The 17,465-nt window shown below is 32.0% G+C and overlaps 1 protein-coding gene across 3 annotated transcripts; it reads right to left on the bottom strand.

The window, feature by feature from the left end:
* Nucleotides 1-1,553: 1,553 nt before the first annotated feature.
* LOC139488047 (cyclin-dependent kinase 1-like) lies at nt 1,554-12,846 on the bottom strand. 3 transcript variants are annotated; one of them, XM_071273368.1, is made up of 9 exons: nt 12,759-12,846; nt 12,207-12,276; nt 9,497-9,574; nt 7,033-7,189; nt 5,948-6,071; nt 5,506-5,676; nt 4,639-4,802; nt 4,034-4,175; nt 1,554-3,289 (listed from the first exon to the last, which is right to left on the bottom strand). In XM_071273368.1, the coding sequence occupies exons 3-9, from the start codon at nt 9,531-9,533 to the stop codon at nt 3,173-3,175; spliced, it is 912 nt and encodes a 303-aa protein (XP_071129469.1). In that variant the 5' UTR covers nt 9,534-9,574; nt 12,207-12,276; nt 12,759-12,846; the 3' UTR covers nt 1,554-3,172. The 3 variants fall into 3 exon arrangements, with proteins under 3 accessions (XP_071129469.1, XP_071129467.1, XP_071129468.1); XM_071273366.1 differs by lacking the exons at nt 12,207-12,276; nt 12,759-12,846 and adding an exon at nt 9,816-9,913; XM_071273367.1 differs by lacking the exons at nt 12,207-12,276; nt 12,759-12,846 and adding an exon at nt 9,803-9,883.
* Between the last annotated feature and the right edge of the window lie 4,619 nt (nt 12,847-17,465).

The raw sequence follows: 17,465 nt of genomic DNA, 5'->3' as shown, positions 1-17,465 counted from the left end.
ACATATTCATCTACAGAATATTTCCCGATGTTATACATTATTACACATTTCACCTGTGAAGATGAGATGAGGTATACATTTGTGTTATTTGTATATGGAAAACCGTAAAACACAGAAATTTTAAAGTTTGTTTTGTTTTAAAGATTTTTCGAAATTTTGATAAATGCCCCCTTTGTATACCTTAAATGAAATTCCGTTCCGTTCCGTTCCGTAAAGTACCAATAGCCGTTCACTGATCAATGAAATGAGGTCGGGTTCAACTGAAATCGGATGGGCAGGACCTTGCAAGGTAAGCACAAACCACATATACTTATCCTATTAGATATATTGAGATAGAAATTAATATTAAAGAACAATGGACATAAGACAGTCAGAAACTTTGTAACATAAGGCATCTACAATGTATATACAAACTAGGCAGAATCCAGGTCATCTACCTTCTGAAATATATAAAAGCTTTAATTTTTTTTTAGAGAACATCGAAGCAACCAGATCACTATTCATATGTTGAGGTGTCTGTGACTGAAGTTGCAGGTTTGACAAAAGTAAATATAAAGATATGTCTTTTTCAATTAAATTTCCTTACAATTAATCTTCTCAAATGCAACCAAAATCTAACTCGACTCAATTTTTTGTTACTTGCAACTTTCGTCGCAAAAGCAAGACAAAATAATACCACATTCAGCCGTCGTCTGCCACAAATATTCACTCTGTGGTTAAAGATTTGAAATTTCAAAATTTTAAGATTCATAAACCATACCAGATTTTTAGCAAACTTGGACAGAAACTTCTTAGAGGAAATATTCAAAATAATTTGTTCCAAAGGAAGGCCAGACACTAGGTACTGCTGAACCCTTACAAATTTTTAATCAATATCAAGGATTTTCTAGATGAGAGTTTTTGGTTTTAAAAGACGATTGTTTAATAATTTATCAATGTAAATATCCCAATTTTAAAATTAAGATTATTAATATTTTTGGCCTTTTCATAAACGAACAACAAAATTCAAATGAGGGCATAAAATCAATGTCTTACTATCTGTAGTATTTTTTTTAAAATAGTTCATATCATTATGATGACATTGATGAATGGCAGTTTTAACATTCTGTAGCAAATTAACTGCAAATTCAAAATGAGAACATGTTTATACTGTGTGAATATAAACCTGACATCATTAAACCAACTTGCGGAGTCGAAACTAAACATGCTAATTCTCAAGGTCATCCTGCAGGAAGACACATCAAACTACTTGGACACATTATTTTAACTTTGAACTGAGGGTGACCCAGCTAGACATTGCTCTTATTTTTAAATGTCATGATTTGGATAGAAGCAGCAATACAAAAATTGAAGTCTTAGATTTGATCTGGTCTAGGATTGAACCAACAACCTTCTGCACTAGGGACCAGTATACTACCACAAGACCAGCTACATGGTAGGATACTTTAATGTATTCAGTTATGAATTTTCATTATCTATTTACTTTAAATAGGAACCAAATTTACCCTAATGAAAGCTAGATACATACAGAATATAAAAAAAAAGAGTCAAGATGGTATCAAATACAGATTTTAATTGTTACATCTTTTCATAAAAATCACAGACCAAATATATAAAAGCAGTTTTCACATGTTGTTAACTGGTATACATGATGGTTCATTTATCAAAATGGTGTTACTGTTCCCAAGTTTACAACTAGTTTTTATAGATCACGTGAATATCCAATGAGTCACAAGCATATGGTCAAAATGAACAAAAAAAGTGACTTTATTTTACACAACAGTATAAAAAATCAAACAATTTACAAAAACAATAACAGCACTATGATTATAAGGGCTAGTCCATAAATATATATATTTTTACATGGATCTAGGAATGGCACTTCCAAATTTCAAATATCAATGGTGTCAAATACATTTCTGTAGACTGGGTGATTAACCCATCTGTATATTGCCTTTCCTGGGGGACAATATATACATAATGAACAGCCCTTTGACTTTGGAACAAGATAAAGGAAAAACATGAAAAAATAAAATCATCATTGTATTGGTCATTAAAAACAATAAACAACTCTGTCTTTCAAAAAATGTTGACAATAGATGGTGTATTACTACTTTTAGGTAAACTTGTGATTTACAAATGTATACTTTCAAATTGTATTTAAATTTTAGTGAAAATTAAATACGGGAAAAAAAATCAACAGAACACAAGATTAACAACTAATAAATAAGTTACAATGAACACATAGGTGGGTTTATTTTAGGTTGTTGATAATGACATATTTTTAAAACTAGGAACAGAGTAAGCTGTGTATGTACACTCAATGTTCCTGAAATATATAAAGTGTAAATTAAAGATACTATTTGTTGACTATCTTAAAGTAACATTAAAGTAATTATGAACTACTATGCTAGCCAATTTCAAAATTAATGATTCTGTTTTCATTTTTTAACATAGCAGAAGGAACCCCCAACATTTCATGGTTCCTGATTACATGGGGTGTGGTAAAATGTTTGGTAATGGTCTATATTTTTTACCAAGTGCATCACACTTTTATGGTGAAAGGGAATGCAAAATTGGTTGCTTAGACACAATGAAGTATGATTCTTCCACCTTGTTTGCATTAGGATGTGTTATAGTCTGTGCTACAAGATATGTGAACCTTTGCCAAAAATTCTTAGCATTAATTCTAAAATAGGCTTCTGTACTTAAAACCCAAATAACATTTGTACATTATTCTTTGAATGTAAATATTCCCTATTGACTCAAGAGTTTATAAAAAATGTCATGCATATGAAGTGTTTTGATTTATAGTGAGGAAGATAAGAAATTGAATTGTAATAACTTTATAAAACAAAATATAAACTTGTACTTTGTATTTACGGCTACACAGTTTATAGAACCTCTATCAACTCCATGTATGGATGTACAAAGAAAGAAATAAGTCATAGAAAGATGAAGGAAGAATATTATAGCATTATCCCTGAACATATATTTTGATAACAATAAAATATATTTTTCTACAAAATAGTCCATTTTAAAATGTTCTTCTCTTCAAATTGCCATTTTGTCTTCTTTATCTTGACATTCAGACAATTATACAAGATAAGTCATAAAATTGCCCACAATCGAGACAAAATACCATAGATATTTCTTATTGCACATAAATGTCTTATGTTGTGGTGACAGTTGAGGCAGGTAATGCTGATTTATCTAAGTTAGCAAAGTAAGTGTGATTCAATGCTTTCTTGGCAGATATTCTTTGTGCTGGATCATATATCAACATAGTCTGAAAAAAAAAAAGTTAAGATATTTGACAAATCAATTTAAACTAGACATTTTATTTGTTGTGTGAACCTCTTCTGTCAAATAACATTGGTTAAATATATGTAAATAATATTAATAAATAACTTTTCGTTAAATATAGATTCTACCACTGCAACGAGTGTAATACCATATTTATCCACTCAAGACAGTTAATTTTCTAATTTAAAACACGAGGCTTTTATTTAAAATTTAACTGTTGAGAGTGGATAAATATCGTATTACACTAGATTTGGTGGTGGAATCTGTTTCTCTAATGATTTTCTAACATCATGCAGGCAAACTTATTCCTTCTTTTTGAATGATCTGCAAAAAGATGTGTTCTTTCTATGTGACGTCATCAGACATGGTTGCCTTTTTTCATGCCGTCACAATAGGAAATTCAGAGGAAAGCAAGAAAATTCGACGTCATAATCGGATTTTAACTAATGAAGTACTGAGATCAAACAAACCACACATTGATTAATTTTTTTTTATACAATGGGTGCAGAAAGGGATAAATTGACGAAGAATTAGAGAAAAATTTATACACGATAGTACCTTTTTTCTTCAACAGTATAAAAGTTAAAAATATCTTTAATCACCTTTTTTAAATGTTCATTTATAGTATGCTTTTAATACATTTTATTCATTTAAATTTAGAAGCTAGAAAAATGTCTCCCTTTGTCATCTCTTGCATTAACATGCATTTCATACAATAAACATGTACCTGTAATAGATCTAATCCTGTATTGTCCAGTTGTTTGACAGACTGTGCTAGTGAATTATTTTTCCATGTTGGAAATGTTGGTTTGTAGTCTGGTAATGAGGTTACCCCTGGCCAGACTTCTTCTGTAGGGGTTGTAAGAGTTCTATAAAAAAGACAGCAAAAGTTCATTAACATATTTAGGAGCATTAGCTAAAAGATATAACAATTTTTTTTTCTCTTTCTGTTCAATCATTAATGAAAGTGAAATAAAAATTCAATTTTTTTAGCAGCTAGTCAGGTTTAATTTTGTCAAAATAAGGTAAAAAAAAAGAAAGAAAAATGTGTCCTCATTAATAAACATTCATGTGCACTTTAATCTTTTCAACAGATAGCTTATAAATAAACTTGGCATGTTCAGCTATTAAAAGGAAAAGAATGGCAACATTGAAAGTGAAAGAAGGGTAAACCATTCGATTGACCTATTCAATGATTAACATATTTTTTAAACCTTTAATATGAATTCAAACAAACCTAGAAAAATCCAAATGCATTCTAAAATTCTTTTGTTTTTTGTTTAAAGTGCATGCAAAATTTTGAGTATGCATATATTTTCCTTCAATTAGTACCTGAATATTCTGAAGAGCTGGTCAATTTCTGAATCACCATGAAATAAAGGTCTTTTTGTGACCATTTCAGCAAATATACAACCTATACTCCACACATCAACAGGGGTAGAGTATCTTTGACTTCCAAGTAAGATCTCTGGTGCTCTGTACCACAATGTTACAACCTGTAACAATAACATTGATTAACAAATCTGCATGTTTTACAGAGTGCACTTACAAGTTAGAGCAAACATTTAAATTAAAAAAAAAAACACCTAATCTGTGTGCACATGCAGTAAAACTCCACCCTTGTTACATTTTTATTTTAAAATTTGAGAAATTAAAAATAAATATTAGATCTTAATCATTTTAATCAAAACACATGACATTAGGTTGAGGCAAACTAATGTTAGAGAACAGACACCAATTTTGGGATGTACAGCCATACAGAGGAATAAGGGTTAAACTTAATGCCCGCTCTGCTATGGCTGGGGCATAAAAATACTCAGTAGTTTTGCATTTAACATTCTACACAAAGAGCAGTTTTTTTAAGACTCATGATATAATGGGATAGGCTGTATTGTATAGGGTGCAAATATTCCATGCACATTAAAAAACTTAAGGATTAGCATACATGTATGAAGGTCAGAAATGGATGTTTAATCCAATACCTCATGCATGTAGGCTAGGAGTGAAAGGAGTCTGTATGTTATCTGTTGCAAAGCAAACTTTCTATGTACCTCTGACATGTGTAAACACTTTGATTGGCATACTCTACTAAATTTTACCTTATATGTATACACTCGGATAAGAATCCTCTATAATCTTAAAATTACCTCATGCATGTACACTTTGAAACATTTACTCAAACATCGAACTAAACCTTACCTCATGTGTATATACTCTGACTGGTATACCGAAAGCTCTAGCCAAACCAAAATCTGCTAACTTGATAATGCCTTTATTGTCAATAAGTAAATTCTGTGGTTTCATGTCACGATGTAATACTCTTCTCTGATGACAAAACAGTATTCCCTGTAGGATCTGGTAAGTATAACTCTGTAAATATAGACGATCAAAATTACAAAAATTACAAACTATATATATGCTACTGTTGTCCTTGTTGGTGGTGTTCCAAAACTTATCTAAATATAGTCTCAAGTTCTCTTTTATGTTCACAGCTAAAAACAATATCAGTTGTGAAATCACTAAGCAGACGCAACACTTAATGTATTTCAAAAAACTTTGTATCCATTGGTCTGTGGTAAAAAAAAATATGACTGATACTTATGTCTCTTCTAAGTTTTGTAATGTATATATTATTGCTTACTTTGACTAGCATTTTATCCATAAACTGTCCACTTGGAATGGTATCCATATATCTTTTCAAGTCCATAGACAAAAATTCAAACACCAAATATAATTTGTTCTCTTGCATCAACACATCTTCTAAACTGAAACAGATACATAATTATATTCAAAATAATAATGCTTCTAAAATATGATAGTTGTTTAATTAATATTATAATTATTTGTGGAATAAAAGCTGAATGTCAAAAATTAATTTTATAAACAAATCTAAATCCTGAATTTTCATTTTTTAAAAGTGACTTTAAATGATTAGATTTGACAATAAAGTTGGGTGTTAATATACTAATCTTTAAAATGTTCAATTAAATTATTTACAAATTAAATGTGTACACGTAAGATTCACTAGCTTGCTTTATTAAACTCAAGCACACTTGTAAATATCATTGCTACTACCAAGACATAATGAATGAGTCTGAATTGTGTCATAAAAAGAAAAAGGAAGAGAGGTACAATGAGACAATAACTTTGCTAAAATCGTTTTGTAGCTTGAGCTGTGTATATTAAAACTAGAACTTGGGACATGAGGTTATACTAATCTTATTTCACTAGTAATTTAAAGCAATAACTTTGCTAAAATCGTTTTGTAGCTTGAGCTGTGTATATTAAAACTAGAACTTGGGACATGAGGTTATACTAATCTTATTTCACTAGTAATTTAAAACAATTGAAAACAAGTGCATGTCTGATCTGATCAATGAAAAAGTGTGACGGAAATAGATTTGTCCCAAGTCAGGAGGCTCTGGCCGTTTTTAGTCTTGTATGATTTTTAATTTAAGTTTTATTGTGTATAATTCGGAGTTCAGTATGACGTCCATTATCACTGAACTAGTATACATGTTTGTTTAGGGGCCAGCTAAAGGACACCTCCGGGTGCGAGAATTTCTTCCTACATTGAAGACCCATTGGTGGCCTTAGGCTGTTGTCTGCTCTCTGCTGGGGTTTTTGTATCTTTGACACATTCCCCATTTCCATTCTCAATTTTATTGTTTGAGAGATAAGTATTTGAAATAAATGGAGATATTAATAGTTTTTTTAATTTATTACCCAACAATATTAGGATGTTGTAGTTCTTTCAGTAGTGATATTTCTCTGATGGCTGTGGATGGGATTCCTTCCTCTTCACTTTCTAATCTTATCTTCTTCAGTGCAACCAATCTGTTTGTTTTCTTGTGTCTACCTTTGTACACTACACCATAGGTACCTGGATACAATAAAACACAGCTTTAATTGTAATCACATCAAAAAGCTACAGTAATATTTTTGAAGAAATAGGGTGATGCACTATTACATGTATATAACAGAAATTCTTCCTGGTCATTTATTTAAATGAAGCCAAAGTACGTCTATAAAAGGTTTAGAATAAAGTAATGGATAAAATGTGAAATACATGAAACCCAATGATATCCATGAAGTACATGCTAATGTATGTCATAAATTAAACACAAAAAAATAATGAATCACCCACTAAATGATATATTTATTGTATATGCCTAGATTTTGTGATTCTTTTTATTATAAACAATTTAATTTCATGTCCATGGGACACAGATGATACATGTACATGTGTTTTATATTATCTCTTAATAGTTTAGTTTAAACATATTCTATTGTTCAAAAATGACAAATGGATTAGACATTTTTGAACAATAAAATATGTTTAAACTAAACTATAAAGGGATATCCCTTTATAAAGGGACATAACATAAGAATTTCTGTTTCTGAAACACAAAATACATTGAACTTTTATATATCAAGTGGATGCCAGTACTTGAAATTTTTCTAACTTTATAGGTTAGTGGCGGATCCAGAACTTTTCCTAATGGGGGGGCCGCTCCAGTCATGCTTCAATGATTCCCTATATAATCAACCATTTTTTCCCACAAAAGGGAGGGGGGCCTGGACTCCCCTGGATCCACCTATGGGTTAGCCTGTACTCAGAACTTTTTCATATACAATGTACAGCCATTTTTGTCCATTAGTTATATGATGAATCTTTTAAGGATAATAAAACCTGCAAACAACAGTTGTACATTGTATGTTGACTTGATCAATTGAAACTATTAATGTATTGGTCTATTTTCATGTCTTCTGCAAACTGGAAAAAAAGTACAACAAAAAACAGGTAAATTTTGGATTTTCTGAAACATAATCTTCATGTAACTTTGTATCAGTTTGTCTGTACTCTGAGAAGATTTTGTGGTGTAAACACAGCCATATTTTTCAAATCCTTATGATGAAAATATTGCTTCACATGAAATTATTTGGTATCATGCTACGATTTCTTTCCTTTGTGGCATCACTGCTGACAGACATTTTCTCTAGTCACTTGTGGTATTGTCTAACTTTTACAGGACCGACTCGCTGTGAGTGTGAAATAAAGTGACAGACAAATACTCAGAAATTGTGAAAAGTAATGGGCAGCAAAGATGGACCTAGTCCACGAAGAGATCAGAAATATTATGCTTAGCTTTCATTTTATACTAACATAGTTTTAAATTTCGGCTTATTAAAAATTTTGGCGTCTACCAAGCTTCTTATTCTAGGTGTGTAACCAGAGAGCATGATTAATTCCATCACAAAATTGCTTGTCTTCATCGAGAATTGAACCCAGGACCTCTGTGTTACAATGCAGTGTGTTAACCGACTGAGCTAAAGAAGTACTACCCTAGCTGAACTGCTTACGGCTGAAAATTTACGACATGTTCTAAGGAAAGCAATCCTGTCACAGATGCATTTTTTTTTATTTAGTTGTTTTAAATAGTGGCTTTGAACTACATATAGCTGTCAGTAACTTTGAGTACTCTGTACTTGGTGTCAATTTGTTGTTGGGATATACAAGTTCCAAGCAACGTCCATTCTGTGTAGTATTTGTATTTATCTGATGAGTTAAGCCTTTTTCAACTGATTTTAATAGTTTGTTCTTATGTTATATTGTTACACTTACACATGGCCACTGTCCTAGGTTAGGGGAGGGTTGGGATCCTGCTAACATGTTTAACCCAGCCTCATTCTGTATGTATGTGCCTATCCCAAGTCAGGAGCCTGTAAATCTGAGTGATTATCGTTTGTTTATGTGTTACATTTTTGATTTTGATTTATATTTTGTTCATAAATTAGGCAGTTACTGTTAGTTTGTTCATTTGAATGGTTTAACATTGTCATTTCTGGGCCTTTAATAGCGGGCTATGCAGTATGGACTTTGCTCAATGTTGAAGGCTGTACGATGACCAAAACATGTTAACTTCTGTATCATTTGGTCTCTTATGGAGAGTTGTCTCATTGGCAATCATACCACATCTTTTTTATATTCCTTTTTGTTAGTCTTTCACCACTATGGAAACATAAAAATTAAAAGATTTATAAACTTCAACATGTTCAATGGAGGACCAACTTTTTCAAGCGGTGAAAACTTAAGCCTAATTAAGAGCTTGAAATTTAATTTTTACTTATTGAGATGCAGATATAATTTTTATAGTCTTTTATTGACGAAATAAATTATCATATTCACCTTCACCAATCTTTTCAATTTTTACATAATCTTCCATTATTCAAATAAAGTATTGCTGCTATCCTATAAGTGCAGTATCTGAAACATAATTCATAAACTTTAAATAATAAACAAACAATTGAAAATCATGTGAACAGATAAGGCATGTTCAAACAAAATTGGCAAATTCGAAAATGGCGCGATAAAATTAAATATCTTCTAAATCACAATGTGCTCAAATATCACATGCCTCTAAGACAAACTAGAAGATCTATAACAAACTATATCAAAATACAGATAAACTTCAAGTTAATTAAGCCTTTAAACCTAGAGTTCAAACCTCTTTTTCTTTTTTTCACCGCTCCTGCATTTAAAATATGACCAATCAAAAATTCGAATAATTTTAAAACGTTAGACCGACCAAAATTTTAGAATATACTATCGGAGTCAATTCCGGGATACTTTTTTTTCCTGAAATTTTACCTCCGTGTACAAGTATTATTCTCCTGTATAAAAGGAGCACACCCGCATTGGATAGACATTAGACATTATTAGACATTATTTTATTAAACCAATCATGGGCTCTTGTCGGGCAAGATACAAAAACATCATACAATGATTATATAAACATAAGTGAAATACACAATATTATAAGTAATACACAAATAATAAATTGATAATATGAGCAATGTAGGATATAATTAAGGTCAGAGGCATTGAGTGCAATGAGGTCGATTTAATATTAAAAGAATATGATATAAAGTTTATTAATACGGAAACAAAAAGTAAAAATAGAACCAGGAATATCTATAATACTAAAATTACGAGGTCCAATTTGTCATCCGTCATCACGTAAAAACGACGAATCAAAGAATTCAACTTTATATACAACTAATATAGTACAAAGGTGTAGATTAAAAATTACACCACTGCAGGCCCTTTTGTTTTCCACGTAATTAATATCGCCAATAATTAGGAAGTTCCGGGTCGAGTCCGATACCGATACCAATAGTATAATCACCTGTTACCTATTACCTTATCTGTACGTTCCGCATTTAACAGGCGCACCACCAAACGGTGTATTCAGGATTAATATGCTATATAAACGGGTCATAATCACAGGGTTGACACTACTAAATTGTCAAATTGTTACCTATTGTAGTATTTTAATCCGTAAGACTTTCTAAGATAACAATACAAATACTAAAAATCTGGACTAGAAATAAGTTTCAATTTGTTAGCGGGCATGACGTAAAACAGCGAATCAAAGAATTCAACTTTATTTATAACTAATATAGGACAATGCTGTTGTTTAAAAGATACTCCATTCCCGGACCTTTTGTTTTCCAAATATTTAATATTAACAACAATTGATAAGTTCCAGTTCGACGGGTTCAAACAGAAAGATTTGAAAATTGTGTATCTTATAATCGGCATGACTTTATCAGATGACAGTACTAATACTAAGATAAGGCTTGCGCATAGTTATACGTTAATTCAGTCACGGAACCGCGATATCACGGGTGTGTTCTAGTAGTATCTCATTCTGCAGTAGTTCTCCTCATGACCAGTGCACAGCAGTGCGTATTGTGCATTTTCGAACTTAATATTCCAAACTGCATGAGAAATATGAGTAAACTGCTAAAATTCAAAATAAAGACGTGCTCGAAATAGCGTGCCAAAAATTCAAAACGGCAATTTACCCGGCAGCATGAATACTGAGTAAAGTAACGGACTTCTCTTGAACTGAATTTTAATGTGCGTATTGTTATGCGTTTACTTTTCTACATTGGCTAGAGGTATAGGGGGGGGGGGGGGGTTTGAGATCTCACAAACATGTTTAACCCCGCCGCATTTTTGCGCCTGTCCCAAGTCAGGAGCCTCTGGCCTTTGTTAGTCTTGTATTATTTTAATTTTAGTTTCTTGTGTACAATTTGGAAATTAGTATGGCGTTCATTATCACTGAACTAGTATATATTTGTTTAGGGGCCAGTTGAAGGACGCCTCCGGGTGCGGGAATTTCTCGCTACATTGAAGACCTGTTGGTGACCTTCTGCTGGTTTTTTTTCTATGGTCGGGTTGTTGTCTCTTTGGCACATTCCCCATTTCCATTCTCAATTTTAAGTAAGTAAGTAAAACTTTATTTGGATTCGGCATGCCGTTTGACAAACAGTACAAACGTAATCTCTAATGAGCTTTTCACCGAATATAAAACATATGCAATTATAACAAATCAAGGATTTGTATAATACTATACAAATCCTTGAACACATAAAACAAGGCATGCAGCATGCAAAATAAATAAAAAGAAAAATTAACTCTAAGCAATAGCATATACATGTATCTTGCGAAATACCAAAACATATACTTGAAATGAATTTCTCAGGTGTATTCTTCAGTGATTCTGATGCCACTATCACCTATTTTTACTGATTTGTTTTTTATCATTTTTCTGTTTTCTTTTAGATATTTGCACCAAATGATTTTCTATTCTAAATATTTCTTGTCCATTTTTGTCTTCTTTTTTTTAATCCGTTTAAAACAAATGATTCTCCGGCTATTTGTTTTTGTGTTTTTTTCCCTTTATTTTTATTTAAATCTTTATAAACCTTTTACACTGAATTGGATGGTGAAGGTGACACGAAGAGCTCATTTTCAAAATACCGTTTTTTCCCCTCACAAATCACACTTTTAAACATCATATATTCAATTAGCATTCCATAATTATTACCTCTTAATCCCAAATCTCCACTTATTTATCTCCTTTATCTAACTTCCCCAAAACGTTTCACCCTCTAGAGCTGAGATGAAATGAAAGAGAATATGGAATAAGGAGATGTAGTGATTTCAATCCGAGACACCTATTTCCAACTAAATCAAAATTACATTGAATCACGCAATTAGAGGTTACCATACGGCCTTCAACCATCAGCAAAACGAACACCAGATTGTAAGTCCTGGTATGGTAAATTAAGAAACAATTTAAAAGAAAAAAATCCAATGGGCTAGCTTATCTATGACAAAATAATATTTTTTAAGATCAGCTACTACAGACAGCCACCAAGTTGAACGACAACAACTTAATATGTGCATGCTAGTTGCAATATGCAATATAGATTTTATTTGCTAGCAAGTAAAATATATTTAAATTATTTTACTGACCAACATCAACGACGACAACAACATTTTTTACAGATAGGGGCCTACATCTTACGCTTCCATTCTAAATTCTATAGCTATATAGTACTGTCTTAACAGATATATATTCTGTAAGTATTTTTACTCTAAATTGATAAAAATGTTTTCTGTTTCATTAAGTTGTTGGGTTACTGTCCGTGTCATCCATTAAACATGGCAATCTATCTTTTTTTCTGTGACAAAAAAACTTGATATGAGACATAAAATGGCAATATATATTAATCGATATTTCATAGTTTTTATTTCTATGTTCAGTTGTGATGTAACACTATTGTTTCAGGTAAGGGCGAACGTTGGTTCCTATTAAAACGTTTTAAACCGCTGCATTTGTTTGCACCTGTCCGCTAAGACAGGAACCTGATGTTCAGTGGTTGTCGTTTGTTGGTGTGGTTCATTCATAAGTGTTCATGACTCGTTTAAAAAAAAAAATATATAGACAAGACCGTTAATTGGTTTCTCTGTTTCAATGGTTTTCCATTAGTAATTTTTGGGGCCCTTCATAGCCTGCTGTTCGGTGAGAGCCAAGGCTTCGTGTTGAAGAACGTACTTTGACCTAGCTATAATGGTTTACTTTTCAAAAAATGAAAAAAAAGTGACTTGAATGGAGAGTTGTCTGATTGACACGCATATCACATCTGCCTATATCGATCTATATCTATTTAGGAAAGTTTCGTGAAGTCCCTTACATAGATTTACATTAACTGTCCGACTCGGTTTCCGAGGTAAATAATATAGAAGGGGGTCTCAAAATAATGTGTACGATAACTGATATTACCGTGTTCAATCTTTTTTTTTTAATGATAGGTAGAAGATTTCAAGATGCAAGATTGATCGATGTATAGAAGATGCTCTTTTTCGTTTTCAGTTGTTGAGAGATATGTTCAGAATGTAAAAACATTCACAACATTTTGTTTTGGGTCTTTTTGATTCAACTGTGTATAGTCTTGGAGAATCGGATAATATAAAAAAAAAAAGAAGCCTGTGGTATGATTACCAATGAGATAACCGTTCTCCAAAAGAGACCAAAATGACACAGAGATTAACAACTACAGGTCTCCGTACGGCCTTTAACAATGTACAAAGCCCATGCCGCATAGTCAGCTATAAAAGGCCCCGAAATGACAATGTAAAACAATTCAAACGAGAAAACTAACGGCCTTATTTATGTTTTTATTTTCAATGAACAACTTGTACATTCAATATCCACACATATATTTGTTATGTTTTGTTCCGTTGGTTTTTGTATACTGTTTTTTGTAGTTTATTTTTTTTGTTTTCTGTAATAGTGTTGTCAGTTTATTTTTCGATTTATGAATGTCCCTTTATTATCTTTCGCCTCACTTTGACTTTTCGCAATTTTTATTCCAGGAAACAAACATACGATGTGCAATACAACATATATGCTGTAAAGCGGTAACAAAGGGATTATGTTACGGATATGTATGTTTTATGTGATGAGATATTTCCGTAGATATATAATAAATAAATAAAACTTGCGTTTTTTATAATTTTGTCGTCATTGAACCAAAAACACTGAGTCTTGTCTGACTTTCAAATTAATCTAAATCCGATGATATTCGTGGCTTTCTGAAAGTATTAGATGTCTTTTAGATATGTTGATTTATATTTACGAATGAAGTCCTTGATCCGACTTTAAAATTTAGTAAATGTTTTGAATAGTTTTGTGTTATTGAAAATCCTGGTGCAATAGTTTTCAGTAATACCGATATTTCTTTCGTTAAAGTCAAATACGTAGTTACATATATCACGCCTGGTAAACCATCTAATCTCGGAAAAAAGTATTCTGGCACTTCCTGTTGAGCTTTCTGCTTCAAAATATTCAAAATAAACACAGGGTAGGTCGAATTTTCGTCGATTTACTGAAAATCAATGACATTTTTGTAAAATCGGAGAATGTCATGCCATAGATAAATAATAATTGTAACTAATATGTCTCTTCTTGGTTTAAAATATTTTAAATTGAAGTCACAATCACTTTTCTCCTACGGATTATAATGTTTACATTCTTTAAATCCGATAGAACTGCTATGATATTAATGACTTAGCAAGAAAATATGTCAATTATTTGTGTTTTTTTTAAGGCTTTACGATAACCACGTCTGTAATTTGCACAAATATTTCTTTGTCAAGCTACTCTGAGCAGAAAAATTAAAGAATATAAATAGTTGAGATATAAAGGTATTGGTTGAGTCTTTCTGTCACAATGTTGAGACTTTCTGGTTGCGCTGTACTATTCGAGTTTACCTTTTTTTTTACGGTTAACCTGATTCATGTTTTCTGTCTGTGGTAACATAAAATCTAAATACAGATACAATTTTAAGCATTGCCGATAGAAACATGCATGCCTTACAAATATAAATAACATTATTTTAACATGGTTATTTATTAATATGATTTGGATGAATTCGATTCCTAACAGACATTATTTAATGCCGAAAATGCGTACATGTATAAAGAAATAAAATAGTTAAAAACTAAACAATCGAACAGGACCCCTTGTCTAGAATAATTTTTTCGTACACACTATTTCAGGTGGTGATAATTTAAATGTGAGTAAAAGATGTCATTTTTGTCATTATAATAGTTATCACAAAAAAAATATGATTCGATTTTAAAATTGCTTTGTAAGTATTATAAGTGACGTCCAATTTAGTGTAATCACAGGTGTTGTATTGAAATAATTAAAACTTAGATGTTTGTTCACAACTGCATTCAGGGCACATCCTTAATATTTGGTAGTATTCAGCAACATTTATATTATAACCCGGGCCCCGTCACACTAGGCCGTGATCGCACTACGATCTCTAAAAAAATAATGCATTATGCTATTGACGATCGTAGTCCAGTATGGTCGTGTTACGGTCTTGATGAGGTCTTGGTGATCGTGTTGAGAGTAGCAAACTTTAAACATGTTCAAAACAATCGTGATGCGTTCTTGGCGAAATCAGGTCGCAGTTCTGTTCTAGTCGTAGATTTTTTTAGCCGTGGAACTGTCAGGATCAGTTCCAGGTTGAAGTGTGTAAATCAGTTCTAGGTAGAACTTACCAATGACCAAATCAGTTCTTGGTTAGAACTGTTCTAGCTAAAACTGTCTTAAAAGTGTCAGGAGATAGTTCCACATAACTTTTGATGAAATGAATGACTTTAATGGTTATCCATTTCTGAATATTAATTCAGTTTTCTTTTTAAATATTTTAAAACTGGATTTGACGTAGCTAAATTGTGGGAGATAGTTAGTTTGAACTCTGGCCTGGTCAACTTAAATTCTAAAAAACAAAATTGTGTGTGTCTATGCTAAACATGCGATATCTGCTAAAATAACAAATAACAAAAGTTTTTCATTTACAAAATTTGCATCCGTTAGGAGTCCGCGATGTGATGACCAAATAAAACGGACGTGTAATATGCCGAAAAATGGGGTGGAAGAGGAATAAGAAAAACAAATGTCAGAATAAAAAGCCAATAATTTTGCCTGATCATGATTAAGAAGTTGAACCAAAAATGATACTAAAGGAAACTAACATACCAATAATTGCTTTTTCTTACGCGATTTGTTTTCAATTTGTATGTATCCGTTTTATTATCAATGTTCTTTCTGTGGTACGATTGCCAATGATAACTCTCCACAAGAGACCAAAATGACACATAAAGTAACAACTCAGTAGAGGTCGCCGTACGGCCTTATAATATAAGCAAAACCCATACTGCATAGACAGCTATAAAAGGCCCCGAAATGACAATGTAAAACAATTGTAACGAGAAAACTAACGGCCTTATTAATATATATAAAAAAAATGAACGAAAAACAAATATGTTACACATAAATAAATAAATAAATTCTAGCCCTTGAGGTGTCAATTACAACATTATTGACGTTAAAGCTTCTGTGCAAAACTGCATCTCAATCGCTATAGACTTAATCTCCAGCGTTAGAACTTTAATACCAGTACTTAAAAAAACACAGCTATTTACTATTTAGACTCTATTACAACCAAAGTCCTTTTTAGAAGCTGCTGTGATAACTACAGACAAGATTAAAATGACTGTTGAAATGTCAAACAATATACGGCAAGTTTATGAATTTTGACAGTTGTACATGTAATTGATACTAAGCTACACAAGGTCATGTTTTTCTCTGACTGTTTATGACGTCTTGACACTAAATTCATTGGATGTTGGATGTGTACGGATTGATAGTTTAGTCTAAGATGCATGATTTTTTTATTAGTAGTTAGTGGCTTTGAACTAGCTGTCAGATAACTGCGAGTACTCTCAGATCTGTTCCTAGTGTATTTTTGTTGTCAGGATGTTCAAGAACCCGGCCACGTCCAATCATTGTATTTTTGTCTATCTGATGAGTTAAGTAAACCTTTTTCACCTGATTTTTATAGTTCGTTCTTATGTTGTACTGTTATATAGACCACTGTCCCGGGTAAGGGGGAGGGTTGGGATCCTGCTAACATGTTTAACCCCTCCACATTATTTATGTATGCGCCTGTCCCAAGCCAGGAGCCTGTAGTTCAGTGGTTGTCGTTTGTTTATGTGTTACATATTGAATCATATTTGTTTTTCGTTATTTTTTTTTTTTTTTTATATATAAATAAGGCCTTTAGTTTTCTCGTTTAAATTGTTTTATATTGTCATATCGGGGCCTTTTGTAGCTGACTGTGCGGTATGGGCTTTGTTCATTGTTGAAGGCCGTACGGTGACCTATAGTTGTTAATGTCTGTGTCATTTTGGTCTCTTGTGGACAGTTGTCCCATTGGCAGTC

This window comes from Mytilus edulis, chromosome 9 (genome assembly GCF_963676685.1).
Source record: "Mytilus edulis chromosome 9, xbMytEdul2.2, whole genome shotgun sequence".
Taxonomy (NCBI): domain Eukaryota; kingdom Metazoa; phylum Mollusca; class Bivalvia; order Mytilida; family Mytilidae; genus Mytilus; species Mytilus edulis.
Note: the sequence above shows the minus strand (reverse complement) of the source record. Positions and strands in the feature narration are given on the sequence as shown.

Excerpts from the sequence above, each read along its gene's own strand:
- LOC139488047 (XM_071273368.1), bottom strand. The coding sequence starts at position 9,533 with ATGGAAGATTATGTAAAAATTGAAAAGATTGGTGAAG. Across the intron at positions 7,190-9,496 it reads AATTGAAAAGATTGGTGAAG|GTACCTATGGTGTAGTGTAC; the intron begins GTGAATATGATA and ends TATTGTATCCAG. Across the intron at positions 4,803-5,505 it reads TCAGAGTATATACACATGAG|GTTGTAACATTGTGGTACAG; the intron begins GTAAGGTTTAGT and ends TTATTGTTACAG.